The sequence below is a fragment of the Pholcus phalangioides genome, unplaced genomic scaffold (assembly GCF_987345545.1).
Source record: "Pholcus phalangioides strain wild (caught in Gottingen) unplaced genomic scaffold, Ppha-v1.0 ptg000007l_1, whole genome shotgun sequence".
Lineage (NCBI taxonomy): Eukaryota > Metazoa > Arthropoda > Arachnida > Araneae > Pholcidae > Pholcus > Pholcus phalangioides.
In genome coordinates this window covers 41,093,644-41,115,233 of record NW_028301600.1, presented here as the reverse complement: position 1 = coordinate 41,115,233, position 21,590 = coordinate 41,093,644, and the positions used below count along the sequence as shown (strand labels likewise).

The window sequence follows — 21,590 nt, the reverse complement described above, 5'->3', positions numbered from 1 at the left end:
CCTTGATACAGTCGAATGCGAATCCCGTTATAACGAACTCCAAGAGACCGGTAAAATCAGTTCGTTAAAAAGGAATTTAAGGTTTGTTTACATTGTTCCTATGTAAACTTATTTGGAGGATTAGAAAAGGGTTCGTTGAAACGAAATTTTCGCTATAACGGCATTCGTTAAAACGGGATTCGACTGTATTAAAATTATAGTATTTCTTTTTCAGTTTCCACGTACGTAAAACGCATGTAAATACGATGGATTCTCGTGGTCCAATTCCTGTTGGTTTGAAGTTCAAAAGTTTGGGTTTCTGAAATAAGAAAGTCATTTTCATTGGTTCTTTCCTGTGTTTGAAACCCTCTTTTTCCCTCTCCTTCGTTATGTTTACATGAGTAAGACGGGTGGGTTGGGTCGTTTATTTTGAAGTCAGTGAGAATCATGCTGAAGATGTGAAACAAATTCTCAAATTTAATTGAACATCATGAAATGACTGTCACTTTCAGCAAATAGTACCGTTAAGAAATTAATTTCTTGACCATTTTACATTTTTTCGGTAAGTATTACTAGTTATTACATTACTTGTTAGGTCATCAAATATTGTTAATTGTTTTGACCATGAAAACCTAACTGGTATAATTATTAACTTAGTTCAAAGTGCTTCTTTTATTTTTCTTGATTATAACCTACTTTGGAATTAAAAAAGATTGAGGCATTTAAGCAAATTGCTGGCAATTTTCTTATTAATAATATTTTCTCGGTAAGCGATTCTGAAACAGTTGAGTCTGTATGTGCGGCATTTAAATGGTGTTTTTTGATTGACATCGGATTCCTATAATTTAGGTATGTTTATTCAATTTTTATGTTGTAATAAACTTCCTAATTTGCATTATTTTCTCTAGTATAAAATGTTTTAAAGAGTTATATAACATTGAATGATGGAAATATGAAATGCGGTTACAAAACAAAATGGGTGGGGTCAAGTCCGTTTATATTATTAATTATTGATTTAATTGTACCACGGTCATTTTTTTTGGTATAACGGATCAACCGATGACCTTAAGCTGTGAAATGGACTCAAAGCGTTGCAAACTCTTGGTTATGCGGGGACTCGAACCCGGCACGTGCATTTTCGTTGACCAATCCCTTGGTGAGACTTCGTGAAGTGGTTTTCTCTGTGAAGTGAGTAATTTATTAACCCATTACCTGTGTCGCCCAAACTCAATTCTGACAACTGAAAAGTACAATGTTTTGTGATTGGATTTTTTTTGGACGCGAAAAATTGGTTTTTCTTTTTAACTTAAAGGGGCCAAATTGAGTTTGTCCATCTTTTTTTTATTGATATAATGCACGAAATTAAACAGGGAAAAAAAGACTTCCATTTTTATGTGTTCTTTTGAAACAGTTAAGGTGCCTGCATTTGCATCTTCTATTGCATGCATAATCATCTCCATTGAGTGACGTGTATAGTTATCCTCAAATGCTCGTATTACCCCCTGATCAAAGGGCTGAATGATAGATGTAGTATTAGGAGGCATATGAAGGACTTTCACATCATCAGCTTTGAACTCATTGACATCTGGGTGTCCAGTGTCAAAAGAACTTTAATGGCATGTCTTCACTGTGAAGGTACGGCCTGACTTCCGGCATGAAACACAGTTTAAACCAATCCAGGAAAAGTGTTTTCATAGTCCAAGCTTTTTTATTGTTCATCCAAAATACTCTCTCTCTCTGGGAGCTTTGACTTATCCTTTCCCATCAATGCTCGCAGATTCGAAAATGACTGTCGGCTTTATCATGTACCCATAAGCATCTTTATTTGCCTTAAAACCAGGGACTCGCTTTTCTTTGGTGTTAAATGTTCTTTGCGGTATTTTCTTCTAAAATAGTGCAGTTTTGTCAGCGTTAACACCTGCTAAGCTGCATAACCGTTCTCTTCAATCCTTCTCTGCTAAGTTTTTGGAAATTTTCTGCCTCCTGGTCAGCAGAGGCTTGATCGCCAGTGATTTTTACATTGCGTAATCCGAATCGTTTCTTAAACTTATTAAACCAACCTTTACTTACATAAAATTCTGATTAAATAGTCATTTCACCAGCCCTTTCCTTTATATAAGAGTATTTTTTTTTCCTTTTCCCCTATAATATTACAATTAATTTGAATACCTTTATTTTGTAACAATCTTGTATCCACAGAAAAACAGCATTTTCTGTGCGAGAAACACATGGATCCCATAAGCGATACAAAGTTTTTGCTGCCGCAGGTGTAGCTACAGCCACGGCTGATCAAATTTCAGATTCCGTTTTCTTGATATATCTTGCCGTAGATTCGTTGATTCCATACATTACCTCATGGCTAGATGACTTGGTTAAATAGCATATAAGCTATGATGTTACTTTATTGTCATTTGGTGACAAATACATTTTCAAATATAACTACCTCTTAGCAGAAAAGACTTGTTTAGTTTGATATGAGTGAAAAAAACTTTAGATATTCTTCTTTTCTATATATTTGTATTCTTAATTTATTTACAGATGACGTTATACAAGATGACTTTTGATGTCACTGTCATGCATTTTCCCAAAACCTTTGTTTTTTTATCGCTATTTATAATTCCTGCTGTTGAAAATGGAGAAATGCCTGTTGTTCCTTATCCTCCAACAATGGTTAAACAACCTCCTCATGAACAGCTTTATCAAGTAGCTCAAACTGCTGATGAGAAAGACAATCCATTTATGCTTGAATGTGAAGCAGAAGGTAATCCAGAACCTGAGTGAGTATTTTTGTTTATTTTTTCAAATCAAATCAATTTCATTCATGTAAAGAAAGGGTTAATAAAACTATACATTATTCTTGAAAACTACCTAGGAGACACCAAGGTCCTATACTGGTTGTTACAATGAAAAGGCAGAAATCTTACATAGTTCTAGTGTTAATCAATACTCTTGATAGTCATTTTGGTTGAGTGTGGGTTGTGAGAGTGTGTTACATTTTTTGATGCTAAGAGTCAATAAGATTTTTGATTGATGAACCATTTATACTTTATTATAGGTACAGGTGGATGAAAAATGGCATAGATTTCGAATATGTAGCTTATGATAAGCGAATCAGTCAGCAGCCAAGAAGAGGTACATTAGTTTTTACAAAGCCTGAAGATGTTGATGAAGCCCTGTATCAGTGTTTTGCTTCTAATAAGTATGGAACTTCAGTATCAAATGCTGTATTTCTACGAAAGTCTGGTGAGCTCACATCTTATAAAAAAAATATACTTCATTTTATAGCAAAAAAACATTGTTCGATATGCCTCAACTCATTTATTCAAAGCTTACATTATATTAAATTATATTTATTTCATATCTTATGTGCAATATATTTTATATTTCCATTTTTAGAATTGAACTCTTTCTTCAATGTTGATCCAATTGAAAAAGCGGTTTCTGAAGGAGCACCATTGTCATTAAATTGCAATCCACCCACTGGGTATCCACGTCCTACAATATTTTGGATGATACAGTCATTTACTGGCTCATTGAGAACTATAAACAGTTCACGGATAACTGTGGATCCAGAAGGAAATTTACATTTCTCTAACGTTACTGTTCTTGACCAGTTACATGAGGAAGCTTTATATGCATGCAGTGCAACTTCCAAATCAAGAAATGAATACAAGTTTGGAAATCGAATCATATTGAAAGTTGAACCATCTGGAGGTAGGTGTTACCAAAGTGTGCATATTTTTAAGTGTATCACTATAGTAATATTTTTCACTATCCTTATCTCATAATTTTCTACTCTTCTTTCTGTTATCAAACGTTCTGTTATCAATTTTTAAGCGGCATTATTTGAGAAAAGAAATCGTAACTTTTTCAATATATTCAAGTGAAATTTTCATGATGCTTACACACATATTTATATTTATAAAGGACAGGGGAGCCTTTGTTTTTTTAAACAAATTATTTTAAAGTTTAGTTTTCTTTTTGAGTTTGACAAGACACTCTCTGCTATGCTCATTTAGTTCAATTTCAATATAAAAGTAATACTGATATGTAATATAATATTTATGGTTATGAATACTTTCTACTGTTTCAGTATTGTTTATGACTTCATTTCTAGTTTTCTAATTCTTTTGCATATGCACAGGTTCTGGTCAGACAAGTTATGAACCCGTGAAGCAATATGTTTCCCCACCAGATATTGTTGCATTAAGAGGCCAACCACTGGAATTAAGTTGCATTTTTGGAGGAACGTATGTTTTAATTTTTATTGTGCATGGATTTATGGGGAAGGGGATGTTTGTAACTGTTCTTTGCATCTCATTCATTCAAAATAGTTTTGTCATAAAACCCATGGTAAAAAATCTTCAAAATCAGTAAGTTTTTTTTTTATTTTAGACCTCTAGATTATATTCTCTCATTTATATCACTTTCACATTAGTACTGCGTTTGGCTTCAATCACGATTCATTCCTACACATTGTAATATCAAATTATTTCACTCATGTGACACAAAACTTCAATTATTCTATGAACTCCATATAATTGGAAAATGATATTGTTTCTGCCCATCATATAACTAATAAATCCACATAAAATTAGCCCATGAGATCATGTGTCCTTTAAGAATTTTTTCTGGTGCCTACAATGTTATTCCTGGAGTGTAGAGAATAGCACTGAAAGTATTTTAGAAGGAGTAAGTCTGTTAGAACTATTACTGTACAGGTTTCCTACTATATTTTTTAAAAACCTTTTCAAGAACTGGTCTCAATGCATTATCTGCTTTGCTTAGATATAGAAACCAATCTGTACAACAATTGATATGACTTTTTTTGGAAAAGTTTAAAATTAGTTGTTTTTTTTTTTGTCTAATCTTGAAGGGAATATCATGAGAGTACTTCAGATTTAAGCAAAGATATTGTTATGTCAATTATAGTTCATAATTTCATTTTTTTAAAATTAATTCTATAGGTATTTTTTCTCAAGTGTCATTTTTATGTATCGAAACTCTATGTTAAAACCATTGAATCATTATATTTTCTTTGAAATGCATGTGGTATATATTTTTTTTCAAAGAAGCTTCATTTGCATGATTTTCACATTTATACAAAGTTTTGACATGGCTTCTTAAATGCTTCTATAAATGAGGTTCCATTGTACCTTCAAGCTTTTTTTTATTTAAAATTATTACCTCCTTTTTCATTCTTGAAAATTATATTAAGAATTCAGATAACCCATTGAGATATTCTTCCCACCACAACTGCCACTGTCAACTATGTGCACAGTATTTTCTGTTCTCCCCTTTCATTTATTATATATATAATTATTATTTGTTATAATTGTACTTAATTTTCTACTCTATAAAATATAAATATGTAAAAATATCTATATATATACTCTATAAAACTGATTGCCAGTATGAGCCAAGTTGGCTTCTTGACAATATTTTTTTTCTCCCCATTTCTTGTATAATATTGTTTTCTTGAAAAAATAAATATATTGATTGAAAAAAAATCTTTCAGAACCACCTTTAAGTTGTCAGTATCTGGGAATAAAATGATATGGTGAAAATCAAATAAAAGTATCTTAGAAAATTTCTTAAATTATATTTTTAAACATATATTAATTTTAGTTGTCACTAATAATTCTAATCTCAGGCCTTTACCAGAAATAAAGTGGAGCAAAAGAGGCAGTGCCATGTATTCAAGCAAATACACCTATACAAATTTTGGAAAAACACTTAGAATTCGAAAAATAGATTTCGATGATGCAGGAACATATGAATGTTATGGAAGTAATGGAGTTGGAACACCTATAACTCATGCTATGAGAATCGATGTTCATGGTAGTAAAGTTTCCACATTTTATTATGTGTAATAATTATTTTAATTACTCAGTTATTTCACAAGTGAATTTTTTTTCGATTTAAGATGATTGTGTTATTTTCAGCTGAACCATTTTGGATAACTTCACCTAACAACACCAATGCAGCTGAAGGAGAGAATGTTAAATTTAAATGTGAATCTAAAGGATCTCCTGAAGCTAAACTGCAGTGGTTAATCAATGGAGAGCCTCTTGAAAGTGAGTTATATCCCACTGTATATACATATTACAAATCCCCTGACATAATCGTCACATTCATTTCTATTAGATGTGTATTCTATTGAATTTTTGTTTAAAGATTCTGAGAAAGATATTTCCCTGGGCCTACGGCTTTAGGATTTGCCATGGTGATTACACACAATTTTTGTTACAATAATGCAAATAAAATGTAAAAATATTACACACCCAATGCCTCAGAGGATACATGCAAGAGAAAGTAAACAAAAGAACCCAGCCTACCTTTAATTCGGCTCCACTTCTATAGCATCGTCTGGCTTTCATATTCAGAAATGGATGGGGTCACCACGTTTAGTGACTGATTGTGCACATGGTTATTTGCTATCTGACTCCCTACTTAAATGATACTGTTCAAGAATGGGCTATTATGAATGTCAATTAATTAAAATTTATTAACAAATGTAAATGTTAAAAAAACAAAACATGTTAGACATTGTCATTTTTCTTTACGTATATCAAACCTTCTGTGTTTAAAAAATTCAAAATAAGGCAATCTTTTTTTTCTGATTGACATGTTTTTTTTTTTCTTTTTCTCTTGTAACATTGAATTTAAATTTATATATTTTTGCAGAATCTCGTGACAATATTAGAAGGAAAATTGAAGGGGATGTAATGATTATTGAAAACTTGGAAAAATCAGATACAGCAGTGTACCAATGCAATGCTTCAAATGTCCATGGTTATGCTTTTAAAGATTTCTACCTCAATGTATTAGGTACTGTGTTGTTTTTTATATTTTCTGAGAATCTAATCTAGTCCAAGGAGTCCTGCTTGGGGTTAACGGAAATTTAATTTTCGTTTGTATTATAACTTATCATTGAAATGAAATTTATACTTGAAATATCATTTATTTATATTTTTATTTGTAATAAATAATAAAACCGTATTATCATTTTATATAGTTCAATACATCCGTCATGTGTTGCAAAAACATACTAAATGAATCTCGGTTATTTTAGCTAGGGTTATTTTCAGGGTAAAGCTTATATTAGGATCATCCTGAAAAATCATGTTAGGGCTTATTTTCGGGGAAACACTAACTTTCAATTCACCCAATACTAATTTAAAAACACTTGACCTTCTGATTTCCAAAAAACTTCTTCAATCCATTTCATTGGTTATCACTTTTATTGGTATTGAACAAAAAATGTTTGTTTTTTTTATCGTATTGTTATGTACATGTATGTATCAAAGAAAATTTTGATTTTACACCAGCTTTACCACCTACTATAACTGAAGAGCCAGCGCCATTAACTAGAGCAGTTGTTACAGCAACAGTTAGACTGACATGTCGTGTTTTTGGAGCTCCTCAACCTGAAGTGAGATGGTCTAGAGAAGGTCAAGAACTTAGTGGAGGCAGATACAGAGTATGCGATGTTTATATTCTTGTCTTTTTTTTTCCTATTAATTTTGAAAAGTGTAGATTTTTAATGAATTACATATAAAAATCCTATGCTGAGCACTTTTATCTCTGAAAGTAATGATATGTATATCGATAATGAACTTTATATTCTTATAGGTCCTGGATAAAGGAGATCTTGAAATATCGGAGGCCCTTGTGACTGATCAAGGAACATATATATGTGCTGCTAGTAATAAATTGGGAGAAACAGCTGCCTCTGGAAAATTAGAAGTCAAAGGTCATATGACTATTTTTGATTATTTTAATGATAGTTTTCATAAATTTTAACAGTAGACAAAAAATAATTAAAAGAACGGTTGATGAAATTATAAAAATAAAAAAACTTTCAAAGTCTGGTCTTAAAATAAAGTACAGCAGACTTGATAATCCGGCCCATCCAGTTATCTGGCATTTTTTAGCTGGTTTTCTTTGAACATCAAAGAGGAAAACATACCACTATGTTTCGCACAGAAGTTTATATTATTTAAATGGGCTTCTCAATCGACTTATAGTAATCCAGCGATTTCAATAATTTGGCACACCTAGGTCTGAAGTGTGCCAGATTATCGAGAGTCTACTGTACTTGAAGTAGATAAAATACAAAGGATAATATATAATTGCTTATTTTGAAATAGTTTATGGAATTTCATATATTTAAATAAGTTTTATTTTTCTTAGGGAAAACTAAAATAACACAACCTCCTGAAAGTTTTGAGGTTGCTGCTGGCAAGTCAGCAACATTTCGCTGCAATGCTGAAGCAGACAGGTCTCTGAACTTGAAGATAGAATGGCGTTTCAATGGCAAGCTCATTGATTTTGATGAAGATCCCAGAATGGTTCAAGCATCTGACAATTCTCTAACTATCACAAAAACACTAGAATTAGATTCCGGGGTTTATAAATGTATAGCTAGAACTGAATTAGACAGTGATGAGGCTCATGCCATTCTAACTGTCCAAGGTACATCGTTATATGTTATATATGTATATTCTATGTATTTTATACATATTATATACCTTTTGTATTTGAATAGTTTTTGTGCAAATTATTTTGTTTAGTTTGTGTTGGATATAACATAGATGTTTCATTCTTTTTAATAGATGTACCAAATCGTCCTCGTGTCACTAATGTGCAGTGTGATGGCTTCTATGCATTAGTAGAATGGCAGCCAACTGGAGATAGGCGTGCCCCAATTCTCAGCTATTCTATTCAGTATAACACTAGTTTCACTCCTGATACTTGGGAAGATGCTGTAACAAACATTTCTGCTCCTGATACACGCTATAGGGTATTAATTTTACAAATTACCATATATTTTTTTTAATAAGCATCACATGGTTTTGTTTTTAAAAATTGTAATTCTGCTTGTCTACTAACACAGAAATTTATTTACTAACTTCTAAAATATAGTTATAAGTTGAGAAAAAGGTCACTGAAGTCAAGAAAATGTCACATAATAAGATCGTTTTTCCTTCTAATTCGTGATTCCCAATGCAGGCAATTTGACTTTTGGGGGGGGGGGGGGGCAATTTGAGTTTTTTTTCTATGAAGGCTTGGAATTCTCAATTTTTTATACCGGTACAAAGTTTTAATTTTTAAACAATTTCTTTACTTTTTTTTTTTTCTCTTTCAGTGGAAGAAGTTTGATTTAAGGGTTCTTAATGTTTTATGTTCCACAGAAAATTTGTGTTAGTGAGATCCAGGCCACAGGCCCCCTATGCTCATAAAATGAAGACCATGAACTCCTTTATAAAATAGTTTTCTGTATATAGCAATGTACAAACAATGAGTTAATTAAGAATAAGGATTTATTGGGCTGTTAGGCAGAGTTCTATGTTTCCCGATGCTTCACCTGCAGCTGTGATGGGTATCTTCAGAGGTGAGTCTGGTACTACAGAGTTGCAACAAGATGCCAATTATAGATTATTTTAGCCTGCACTCAGTAGTGCCAGACTCGTTTGAAGAAACAGCAGACCATGACCTAATAGCCTGATACGTCCTTATTCTCAATTAGATGCTGGTCACCAAAGCCCATGCCAGGAGTTAATTGTTTTTCATCCCAGCACCTCTGATCAAGAGCAAGAGAACCACTGCTCTGACTAAGTAAAAGTGGACAGAAATGGAGGGGAAATACCCTATATGTTTCAAAATTTAAGGAGGCAAAGCAAAAAGAATGGTTCCTACATTTAAAAAAAAGTTATGGAGCTATGAAGTGTCAACCGAGGGTTCAACCATGAAGTTTCTCCCCTGGAGGTCAGATAAAATACGGGGGAAAGGGGACATCAGGATATCAGAGATTATTTTGTGGGGCACGGCCTGAAAAACGTTGGAAACCACTGCTCTAATTTAATGTTGCTTTGGCATTTCTAAAAAGTTCCTCACTAAAAAAACTGATTTTTCATCAATATCTGTACAACAATGGACCAAGTGGTTAGTTATCATTATAGGAAATCCTTCCTATGTGGTAAACATCTATCAGCAAGCACATTAAAACTCATTTAGCATGCATTCAAGTCACAAAATTTAATTTGCACAGTCTGAAGGTCTGATAATCCCAATCTTTAAGGCCCAATTACATTGGATGTTTTTACTAGCTACTTGCCTATGATTAAACTCGCTCTGTCAATAATACATATGCTGCTAGCATATACTACTAGACTACAAAGACAACGAATATCTTAATCTTTCCTTGGAGCTCATGTGCAATGAATGGGACCATACATATTCGTTGCCTTTGTAATCTACTGCTCTCTCCCGGCAATAGAGATGATGTGGGTTTGATTCCCCACAAAGGCAGAATTTTCTCTTTCCTAAATATATCGTCGCATCAGCCAGCTGTTGAAAACCTTCATATTGGCTAATGTGAGAAAAAACTAATTGTTTTGTGAAACTTGTTTTTCTGACCATGATGCATTTTTTCAGAAATATATTATAAATGATAGTGATTAATTTTTATTTTATAAAGATAAGAAATTTCATGTTTTGAATTGCTGTGGATAATACTCTTTATACGAATAATGCTCCTTATACGAATAATGCTCCTTAGATTAAGAGTTTTTTTTTTTTAACATAGTTGAAGATGAGTCCATGGGCAAATTACACATTTAGAGTTCGAGCAAGAAACAAAATTGGCCCAAGTGAAGCTAGTAGACCATCAGAGTATTGCTCAACTCCAGAAGATGTACCATTCAAGAACCCTGATAAAGTTATGGGAAGAGGAACTCAGCCAGATAACTTAGTAATTTCATGGACTGTAAGTATCACCTAAATTTTTGATAATGAGTGATTATTATAATTTGAGGTTTCAAAATATATATATATATATTTTACTATATTAATTGTGATAATTGCAACATCAATTACAGTAAAATGCAAGGTTTCTGTATCTGATATCTTTTCATTATTTTCAGCCAATGCCTATGATAGAGCAAAATGCTCCAGAATTCATTTACAAAGTCTTTTGGAAGCGTGATGATGAATCTTCTCTTTCCAAAAGCTGGATGCATCAAAAGATTTCGGACTGGAGACAAAATCAATTCATTGTGGATTATCAACCTACATTCCGAAGATATCTAATAAAAGTAGAAGCTCATAATCGGAGAGGTCAAGCTGTTGAGCCCGCTTTAGAAGTGATTGGCTACTCTGGAGAAGATGGTATTCCTGAAATGACAATTTTTCTTTTAAATTGACATTTTAAAAGATTCAGGATGTGTATATACCGAGTGCATAGTAATGCAAGTCTTTCACCTGAAATAACTTTTGAACACAGAGAGAGAGTGCTTCAGCTATGCAAATAATTGTATAGTTCTATCAGGGGTATGTCCAGCCAAAATTTGGGTCCGTTTTCTGGATCTGAAAAACTGACCCTTCACAATATTCTGGATCCAAAAAACTGACCCATCACAAAATAAAAATGAAAAGTCAAATTTATGGTTTTATTCATTTCTTTTGTGATAGATTAACTGAATTATTTTGCTTTCCACAAAATTATTTATTTTCACAAAATTAATGATCATTTTCACAAAAACAGAACTCTACAAAAAAAGTCTTGACAGATCCCTCTCTATGTAAATTATGTAGACTGCTGGATCAGATGCAAGAAACAGCAACATCCCTAGTGGTGAATTTAAGAAATTCATAATTGAAAGTTTCGCTCTATCCATGTTTTAAATTTTCAATCACAAAGTTATGTAGTGTTAACTCAATTAGTACAAACTGACATATTGTGTACATAAATGTGAATAGTTGCCTCTAAAATGTCTAAAATAGATGTTTCATTTTGTGTCAACATTTATAATAAATATTGTATCTCAATAAAGTTTACTGACATCAAACAAAATAAAACATTAATTCTGAGTATGTTTGAAAATCCTCCCATTGATAATGATGCATGTTTGTGTTCTTGAAAATAGTTCAGTATAGGTGGCTATTTTTACTGTATTGTGTACACTATAATATGTCTTGTACTAATTAAATGATTGCGCAAAACTCCCAGTTAAAGCTGTAAATTATCTCCCTATGTTTTCAATGGCTAACTTCCAAAATTTGTCTCTAAAGATGTTAATTTTTATTGTATCTGATCAGATGTAGTCGCTTTATACTTCCCATAACTTGAGTTAGATAGCTGTAGCTCTCCTTTATTTGCAGGTTTTTTCAGGTTAGAGCATTGTACATGTTATTAAATGTATGTACCCAATATTTTTTTTCTTGTGAATTTTTGCATATTATATAAAAGTCAATTGTTGCAAATTTTTTTTTTTATAAAAACCGAGTGAGTTTTATGTTCAATTAAAATTTTATCTGAAATAGCAAATGAGATACAGCTTGAATACACCACTTTTTTCAAAGATGGAAAAAGTATTTAACCCCTCAAACTCAGAGGAGATTTAAATGAATCTTGTCTCGTAGATTGGTGGAGATAAAAATGAAATCACTGGTTTTTGCAGATGTTGGTTAAAAATTATAACTTTTGAACTAATCATTGAATTAATTTGAAATTGTTTATAATTATAAAATAACGTCTTGTTTGTAATATTATATAGTAGCACCTAAGAAAAATTTTACATTTTCTTTTTGGTAAAATTGTTTTTTCTCTTCTACCATGGCTGAAAAAAATTAGATTTATAACTTGGCCTTGTTGCTGTAACAAAGAACTACTAAGGGCCGTATTCACTGACATGGTTTAAACTGTAGTCACAATTTTTGAATAAGAGATCAACATAGATTGGTTAAAAACCTGAATTTAACCAATCCGTGTTGATCTCTTATCAAAAAATTGTGACTATAGTTTAAACCATGTCGGGTGAATACTGCCCTTACTCAATCATATAGGGCATTTTAGCTCAACCAGCTAAAACATACTCTTTACAATAATATTTTGGATCTCCCGTGTTAAGCAGCAAACGTTCATCACTCACAATAAAATGTGATAAATAAAAGTAATATAATAATTATGACTGTTCTCAATTCCAGATTATTCCTCTTTCAAATGATGCCAAACATGCAAAGAAATAATATTAATATAATAAAACATGCGTGAAATAATATAATGGATTAAAAAATTATAAGATATGCAGTTGGCCACTGCTCTACGGCATGTGAAGTCCGTCACAGTGTTGAGGGGTTAATTCCCCTATGGCAATAGATCAGGGTTTTATGTTTTCTTCAAAAGACTGCATTATTAATTTTTATTTTGTTTATTTAAGATGTATGTAATATGTGTGTATTTATCTATTTTTTGTTTTTTTTCATCAATGTTTCTCATTCCATAGTTCCTAATGAATCGCCCCAAAACTTCCGACTGAAAAACATTAAAGATGGCAAATCTGCAGTTTTTGCATGGGATTCTGTAAGACCAGAATCATTATTTGGACATTTCAGAGGTTATAAGGTAATGCACTTCTTTGCATAAATATATTGTAAACTTCAAAATTACTCTTTCCACTGGGTTTACAGATTTTTCCAGTACAGAATTTGAATCCTTATTCGAATGTACAGTAAAAACCTTTTAAACAGACCTCTAGTCTCTTTCTCTCGGAAATTATCCCTTCAGATAGAGAAATAGCTCTCATTGCACAAAATATTTCATCCTTTTTTTTTAACCTTACTAATTTTTTTTAATCAAGGAAAAAAACAGATTAAAACATTTATTGAGGATTCATTATCTTTCTGAGTTGCAGTACGTAATTTTTCAAGAAGTTGCATTGTTTCATTGGAAATTTAATTCTCACACTATTAAGTCAATCGGGTTCATAGAAGTGGACTAATATGAAGGGGGGAGAACTTTTCAGACTAGAGGAAAAATGGCTTTATTGGGAGGGAGTTGATCCCTTTCAGAGAGGTTTTTCTGTATCAGTTGTAATGAACAAAAATAATGATATTATTGGGAACATTTGAAATCATTTTAAACTTTCAATCTCAAAGTAATCAGCCTATTATAGTTCTTAAAATAACTGTCAAAACAGAATGAAATTAATTGCAGTCATTCTGAACCAACTGTCATAGTTATGTGTGTTTTTTTTCTGGAATGGTTCAAATATTTTTATCGTTGATGTACTATGAAAAGGTGGGGAGGGAAAAGCAGACCTTTATTTAGGATTTGGAATTGTATAAAAATTTGTATCTGTATATATATCATGACACACCATTTATCACCTGACAGATTCAGACATGGACTGCAGATGAAAGTGAAGACCATTTAAGAGAAATTGTGATTCCACCAAATGTAACAGAAGCTTTAGTAAACGTTTTGAGACCATATTCCAGAAATATTGTTCGTGTGTCTGCATTCAATGATGTGTACAATGGACCTGCTTCAGATGTAATTGACTTTTTCACGCCTGAAGGAAGTATGTTTTTATTTTTGTTTCTTTCAAAGAATTAAATTTTTTAACTGTGAAGCAAATGTACGTACCATCTTTTCTACAGTTTTTAACAGAACTTATGACCTGACTTGTAACCCCCACCAGGGGTGCACAGTCTTTTCAGTCTGTGAGCCAGATATGGATACCACCCATGGGCCAGAAAACTTGTGTACCTATCATCATATGGTTTGTATTGATACTATTCTTCAGAAACATCTTTCATGGGTTGGATGAAGCATCTTTGGTTGTATTTGGCCCATGGGCCACAGGTTGTGCACCCCTGCTTTATAAGTTATTTAATACACGAACTTTCAACGAATTGTAGGGAAAGGATGCTAAAAGCTTTCATTTGCAATCAGTTCATAGTAAATCAATGGTCATCCTGCTTTCACGTCAAGACCAAAAAACCCTTTTCTCATGAAGATTTTTGCTCTTCATTTAAAAAAAAGTTGTTTAGAATTAAGCAAAATTTTAAGCAACTATTACTATATCATTTTATGTGTAATTCTAGCATTTGGGATTAGAAACGTTATTTATTATTGTCAAATAAAATAAAGTTCATTATCAATATTAGCTTTTTACACCAAGAAATTTTATAACCCATAATGTTCTTTTGATGCTCTGCCGTGTGTGTGTGTGTGTGTTTATGGTACTATCACAAGTTTTCTATCAATGCTATAGTACCAAGGATAACATTCTGCTATAAATAAATACTCTGGCATAGGCTGTGCAGTAAGTTGTTGAACCTTTTTTATATCACCATGGTGTTTTTTATGTTCAATGATATTAATTTAAACAACTCCAAAAAAAAAAGACAATTACTTTTTGGAATATAACTATTCCATTCATGTGTAAAAAGGAATTTTTCAAGAATATGATTGTAAGCCTCATATTAATATGTTCACAAAAATATTTTAAGCTGCATATAATGGTTTTTATATATTTATATATTTTTTTTTCAAGCACCTGGACCTGTGTCACATTTTGAAGCAACTCCAATGGGTTCAAGTGCCTTGTATCTTATCTGGAAACGACCTCTTGAACCTAATGGAAACCTGACAGGTTATCGAATATATTATAGAAAAGGTATGTAATTATTTCTTGAACAAGCATATTTTTGCACAGTGTATTATTCAACCTAGCCAAAGTAATCAATGTTGTCATGGTTTTGCTTGCAACATTTTTTTTTACTATATCTCAAATTTATTACTTTAACTTAAGTTTTCCCAGTTTTTCATAAAATTAAGTCGGTTAATTTTTTTTTAATCTGTGTTACATCAGTTATTTTCTTGACCCATATTTTAGGTTTTACCTGATTACATTTGAATTTTTGAAAAAATGAATTGGAAATTTGAAGATTTTTTAGTTTTAAAGCATTTTTATGTTATGTTTATATTCTAAGTAATGGTGAAATTTCATAAAATCATTTTGGGGTGTATTTTTAATAATATTGACTTATGAATTGAACCCCTATTTCTATTTTATCATTCCACTGAATTATAAAATTTAATTATGTGATGTTTAAAACAATGTATTTGCGTAAAACTGTTAGTTTTTATTAAATAAACAACTATTTTTCTCAAATGGTTTTTTCAAAGTTTATTTATGTATATACATTTTTTTTCATGCAACATCTATTTCTTTTATGCAGTTGAAGGTACAGCACTTGGAACTCTTTTAGAAAGGCCCAGTAGGATAACTGACCCTAGAGAAACAAGAGCTAAACTAGCTGGTTTACAGCCTAACACCAAATACAGAATAACCATACAAGCTACAACAAAAATGGGTCAAGGAGACCCTTATTATATTGAAGTTAAAACCAATGATCAATCCGTATATGGTTAGTGAAATTTTATTAAATTTTATAGAGTGATCTTACATATTCCCAAGATATCCTTGTAATCTGTGCAGGGAAGGGCTATATGATTGAATCATTAACATTCAAATTATCCTATAATAATATATTTTTTTAATAATAATGTGATCCTCACGCATTCCCAAGAGATCAGCATGATCCGTCCAGGGAATTTGTTAGTGTTAGCAAACATCCATGCCCGAACCGGGATTCGAACCCAGACCTGCACAGTGAGAAGCTAGTTCCCTAACCACTCGACTGCCAGGCGGCGAAAAATACTACTTTTAAATATTGATAAATATTTTTCTCAAAAATAATGGTATAATAATTAGTGATCTCTCACTTATATCTCGGTGCAAGAGAACAAGAAAAAGAGAAAGAGGGACATATGAGATAAGCGTATAAGTGAAAATCAAGAAAAATGCACTTAAATAAATAACAAATTAATAGATACAAGTACATTAAAGTATATTAGTGCATTAAAAGATATGTATTGGCTTTTTATTATTTAAAACATAGAAAAATATTTCTTCATCAAAACCATAAGAACATACTATATGCCCTGTGTAATTTTTGTACCCCAGCATCTGTAATTTTTCACAATAACAAAATTCAAAACTGTTTTTGTTGTCTTCTATCCTGGAAAACTGTCTTTTGAAGTTTGTATAACTGAAAGAAGGCCACACTAGTTTCTGTAGTTGCATGTAATCTTAATAGCAAAGAGTTTCTTGCACTTATAAAGGATATTTTCATAAAATTTATCAACTCTTCATCATTGTTATGCTGCATTTCAGTCATGATATCTTCAGTTCTCTTAACTTGGTTATCAAATTTGCATTCATTCATTTTTAATGAAATTGATAACTGTGTTTACTGAAAAAAGATCATTGGAGAAAGCGATATGGGGATAGTAAAAAGGAAGTTGAATCTAGGTCGGCAGATAACATTGGCACTAACCCAAAATAATTTTTCAGGTACGTTGGTGATGGGGGGACTAAGGACTCTAAGGAGACAGTTGGCCCCCTCTCTATAAGACTGTCTAGGGTAGAGATCAATGTAGGTATGTGTAGTGCTTTCAATGATTTTTTTTGTGTCCGTCTTTAATAGTGAAGGCGATATACAAAGTACTGGTATGGCATGGGGTGTTAAAGTCCTCAATGAAATTCAAGTGAAAGATGTAGTCCTAAAACTTCTAAAAAATGTATATGCAAGCAAAGCACACCAGGAGACATCTATCCTAGGGTCCTCAGGGAATGTACTAATGAATTGTTGGGGCCAGTCACACAGATTTACAAGGGTAGCCTAGTGTTGCTGAGGATATCGTGCCAAGGGATTGGAAGCTTGCTAATGTGATTCTGATATTTAAAAGGGGTAGTAGAGAAGCAGTGTGTCGAATTATCGTCCAGTGAGTTTGGTGAGCTCTATCTCAAATTTTGGAAATTATTATCAAAAGGCAATTGGTGAAGTGGGCAGACGAGAATAATGTATTGTTGAATAATCAGCATGAGTTCAGAAAGGGGAAGTCATGTGTAACCAAGCTCCTTTGCTTCTGTGATCACGTGACTAAGGCTTTGGGTAAGGGCAAAAATGTAGATGTTGTTTTTCTTGATTTCCAAAAGGCATTCAATCATGTCACATGGTAAACTCTTGAAGTGTTTACATGAGATTGGGGTATCTTGCTGAATTGCGTAGAATCGTGGTTAAGAGATAGGTCGCAGTGGGCTATGGTGACAGGGAAATTCTCTGGTTGGACAGGTGTCACAAGTGGAGTTCCTCAAGGAAGTGTCCTTGGCTCCCATACTTTTTTCACTTTTTATCGATAAACTCAATCAGGGTATCGATGGAATTGCTGTCAGATGGTGTGAAGCTGTGAGGGGTAGTCAGGAATCAAAGTGATAGGGAGTTGCTCCAGACCAACCTAAACAGGATTGCAGCATGGGCAAATGAATGGATCATCTTTTAGCATTGGCAAGTATATGGTCGCCCATTTTGGTTTGAACAACCCACTCTTCACTTACAAGTTGAATGGTGGCGTTATTCCGGATGCAACTAGGATCACCGATCTGGGTATCCTTATTAATGAATGGCTTAGGTTTTCTTAACATTGTTCAGCGATGGTTAAAAAAATTTAATAGAATGTCAGTTTCATTCTCAAAAAGGTCTCTTCATGTTCTCCTAAAGTGATCCTTCCACTTTTCCAAAGCTCAGTTTGTCCTGGATTGGAGTATGGTGTGAGGTTGTGGAGACCATACCTACAGAGGGACAGTTGACTTGGTCCAGGGAGGGAGGGGTGCAGAAAAGTGCCATGCAGGCTCTTGATGGCACACTGGGCTTGAACTATGAAGAGGGACTTGATTTTTTTGAAAATGTTTACATTGGAAGAGTGCAGATGTCGGGGAATATGATTGAAGTGTTTAAAATTTTCGATGGGATGGATAAAATGGACCACGAGTTATCAATGCATTGTCAGTCAATTGCTGTGACATGGGGACAACAGTATCGATTGGTAAGGGATAATTCTAGGTTGTGGTGCCGCAGGGAGTTTTCTCTAATAGGGTTGTTTTAATAAATGGAATAGCTTACCTCTGGGGTCATGAATTCTAACACAATTGACACATTTAAAAATGAATACAATAAACCCTGTATTTTATATATAGTTTAGATATATATTCGACATCCATATTTTTTATGGTCATCTTTTTTCATCCACCTCGTTGATTTGTCTGTTGTGGTCTTTGTATTTCTATTTCATATACCCATTTTGGAAAGTAGAGAGATAATACAAGCTGGAATGAATAAGTGAAATTAAAATGCTGTCTCTAACAAAAACGTGCTAGCTTTCTAAAACATTTGCTATTGGTTTAAATTTTTTATCCCTATCACTGTTCTTTCATCACATCAATTCAGCTAAACCCCTCTGTTGAAATTCCTAACACCCGTGGTCCAGTATGGTTTGTTGGCTCCCGACTGGAGAAAGTGTTGATGGATTTCAGAATTCTTCTGCGAGGGTTAAAGAGTGCATAGAAACTCCAAAGGGATATCATTTTTGTTTTCTAATATCCAGTGAGGGGTAAATAGCAATGTAGTTCAAAAAAGAAGAGAATATGCTGTTTGGTACAAATATAACATGCAGTTATATAGACATAATAAAGATTGTTCATTGATAATTGTTTTTGCCATTTTTTTTTTTAAGCATTTTCTGAAAAAAAAATTCTGCAACTCATAACAGGGTTATATCGCAAAATGAGCCATCTAAATGAGACAGTCACATCAGTGAAAATTAAATAATTGAAAAACTGCATCATTTTCCTATATCTTTGGCCAAGAGTGCAGAAAATCATTTTGTGACTGAGAAACTGTATAAGTAAAAGATTACTACATAGAAAAAACTGATATCCAGTGTTTGATTTTGAACCCAAAGACAGTTGAATAAAAAAATTTTTGTTGTTTCATTAATGATTGTTTTTAGTTCACACACTTGTATTTTGGCTTAAAAAATCTATTGATTAGTTTTTTTAAATATTTTAGCTCCAAGCATTCCTAATTTTGTCTGGGCTCGATTACCTGATGAACACGGCAAGGCTGGTATTCTTGTTACATGGATCCCAGCTGTTGATGGCCATCCTGGTAGCTACTTTTATGTGCAGTATCGTAGAAAAGGTATGATGAAATTGAGTGTCTCAAAAAAAAGTTAAAAAAAAAACATCCTCATGCATGCAAATTGTATAGGTCACTCTGAAAGGTTTCAGGATACAAAAACAGCCCAGTTGATACAGGCTATTTTCAGCTGCATTTACTAGAAAATGGTGGTGTTTCTTGAAAATGAATTTTTATAAGAACCAAGAATTAAAACCAACTCATTCATCTTTCTCGATAACCAGAGCAGCGCATGCATTGAGAGCATCTTCTGGAAAAGAAAAGTGAGTGCTTGCCTTTTACTGCAAGTGCATTGCTTTCACTGCTGTCAATCATATATATAAGGCATTTTTCACTTTCAAAAAAAGAAATTAAGTGTGTGTGTGTGTGTGTACATACACACACACACACTTAATTTCTTTTTTCTCACGACATATGGGCCCCTAACTATCATACCATTCACAGAAACTGAATGAAATTTTGGCATAAGGTATTTTGAGGTATGCACTCAAGAATGATATGGAAAACAACAGTGTCACTCTAACAGTTACGGTTACAGTGAGAAAATTTCGAAAATATCAAATAGCAACACCAAGTTTTTTGTATTGGAATGTGATCTCCATACTGAAAAACACTAAATAGCGTTGGAATGGCACCTGTAGCATGAAAATCCCCGGAGCTAGGCAAGGAAAAAGTAAAAAGGACTTTGCCGTGCACCAGAGCATTAATGTTCGTTTCATTCGTCACACCGTTTCTTCGGCTGAGATCCCAGCCTGATTAGTCCTCCACAAGGTCATGTGGAAAATTTGTGAAACACAATAAAATGCTTTATTTTATGCTGCTCCTCTGTCCTTATTGGTTCTCCTCACTTTTAGCCTATCTACCGCCGGTGATTTTCATGCTACAGTTGCCGTTCGAACGCTATTTAGGGTTTTTCACAATGGAGATCACATTCCAATACAAAAAACTTGGTGTTGCCATTTGATATTTTCGAAATTTTCTCACTGTAACCGTAACTGTTAGAGTGACACTGTTGTTTTCCATATCATTCTTGAGCGTATACATCAAAATACCTTATGCCAAAATTTCATTCAGTTTTTGTGAATGGTATGATAGTTAGGGGCCCATATGTCGGGATAGCTTTTTTATAATCACCCTGTATATACACAGAGTGTGTATATAATGTATGTGTGTGTATATATAAAAAATTAAACTTTTAACTATTGCAAAAATTTTCATAGTAAAGTGAGCTGCAGCATTGTTATGGTGAGGAAGAATATCCCTGTCATTGGATAGTTATCTAAGACTTTGCTTGCAACACCATGCTATTTTTCCAAACTCATGTGTACCTTATAATGTTCATGTTTCTTCTTTTTTACCCCCCCCCCCCCCACTATTTTTTTTGTCCAAAAGGTTGCTTTTTCTAAAAAAAACCTATAAATTTGAAGATTTTAGATTTAAATTTTCTTTTATGTCTTCATTTTCAGAGGCAAATATTTTGCACCACCCTTTTTTTTTTTCTTTTCTTCATCAATGGCTGTGGCAACTTTTTAGTTTGATTTTTCTCAGAAAAATATTTAATTTGAAAAAATGCCATTCGCACACTTCTCCCAATCTGATGACCAAGACATTCTTCATTTTTCATAAGTTTGGTGGTCTTTCCTTGCCATGGCTTCTGCGCAAAGGAAATTTAGGAGTGGGTCACAACTATTTTAAGTAGATTGCTTGCAGACGTGCCA

At 32.9% G+C, this 21,590-nt stretch overlaps 1 protein-coding gene across 3 annotated transcripts in view; it reads left to right on the top strand.

Annotated features, from left to right (window-relative positions):
• The first annotated feature begins 368 nt into the window (after positions 1-368).
• The window catches only part of LOC149085297 (neuroglian-like), a 30,158-nt gene continuing 8,936 nt past the window's right edge, over positions 369-21,590 (top strand). The window contains exons 1-19 of one of the 3 annotated variants that reach the window (XM_089233235.1): positions 369-541; positions 2,518-2,756; positions 3,035-3,222; positions 3,376-3,693; positions 4,124-4,229; positions 5,633-5,820; positions 5,925-6,056; positions 6,667-6,810; positions 7,311-7,462; positions 7,615-7,735; positions 8,176-8,457; positions 8,598-8,785; positions 10,571-10,750; positions 10,908-11,151; positions 13,269-13,387; positions 14,159-14,345; positions 15,324-15,446; positions 16,012-16,200; positions 19,744-19,875. In XM_089233235.1, the coding sequence (XP_089089361.1) occupies positions 2,518-2,756; positions 3,035-3,222; positions 3,376-3,693; positions 4,124-4,229; positions 5,633-5,820; positions 5,925-6,056; positions 6,667-6,810; positions 7,311-7,462; positions 7,615-7,735; positions 8,176-8,457; positions 8,598-8,785; positions 10,571-10,750; positions 10,908-11,151; positions 13,269-13,387; positions 14,159-14,345; positions 15,324-15,446; positions 16,012-16,200; positions 19,744-19,875 (3,232 nt within the window). In that variant the 5' untranslated portion in view covers positions 369-541. Of the gene's footprint in view, positions 542-812; positions 829-1,090; positions 1,168-2,517; positions 2,757-3,034; positions 3,223-3,375; positions 3,694-4,123; positions 4,230-5,632; positions 5,821-5,924; positions 6,057-6,666; positions 6,811-7,310; positions 7,463-7,614; positions 7,736-8,175; positions 8,458-8,597; positions 8,786-10,570; positions 10,751-10,907; positions 11,152-13,268; positions 13,388-14,158; positions 14,346-15,323; positions 15,447-16,011; positions 16,201-19,743; positions 19,876-21,590 lie in introns of those variants that run through there. The other 2 variants (XM_089233234.1, XM_089233232.1) reach the window with 2 other exon arrangements.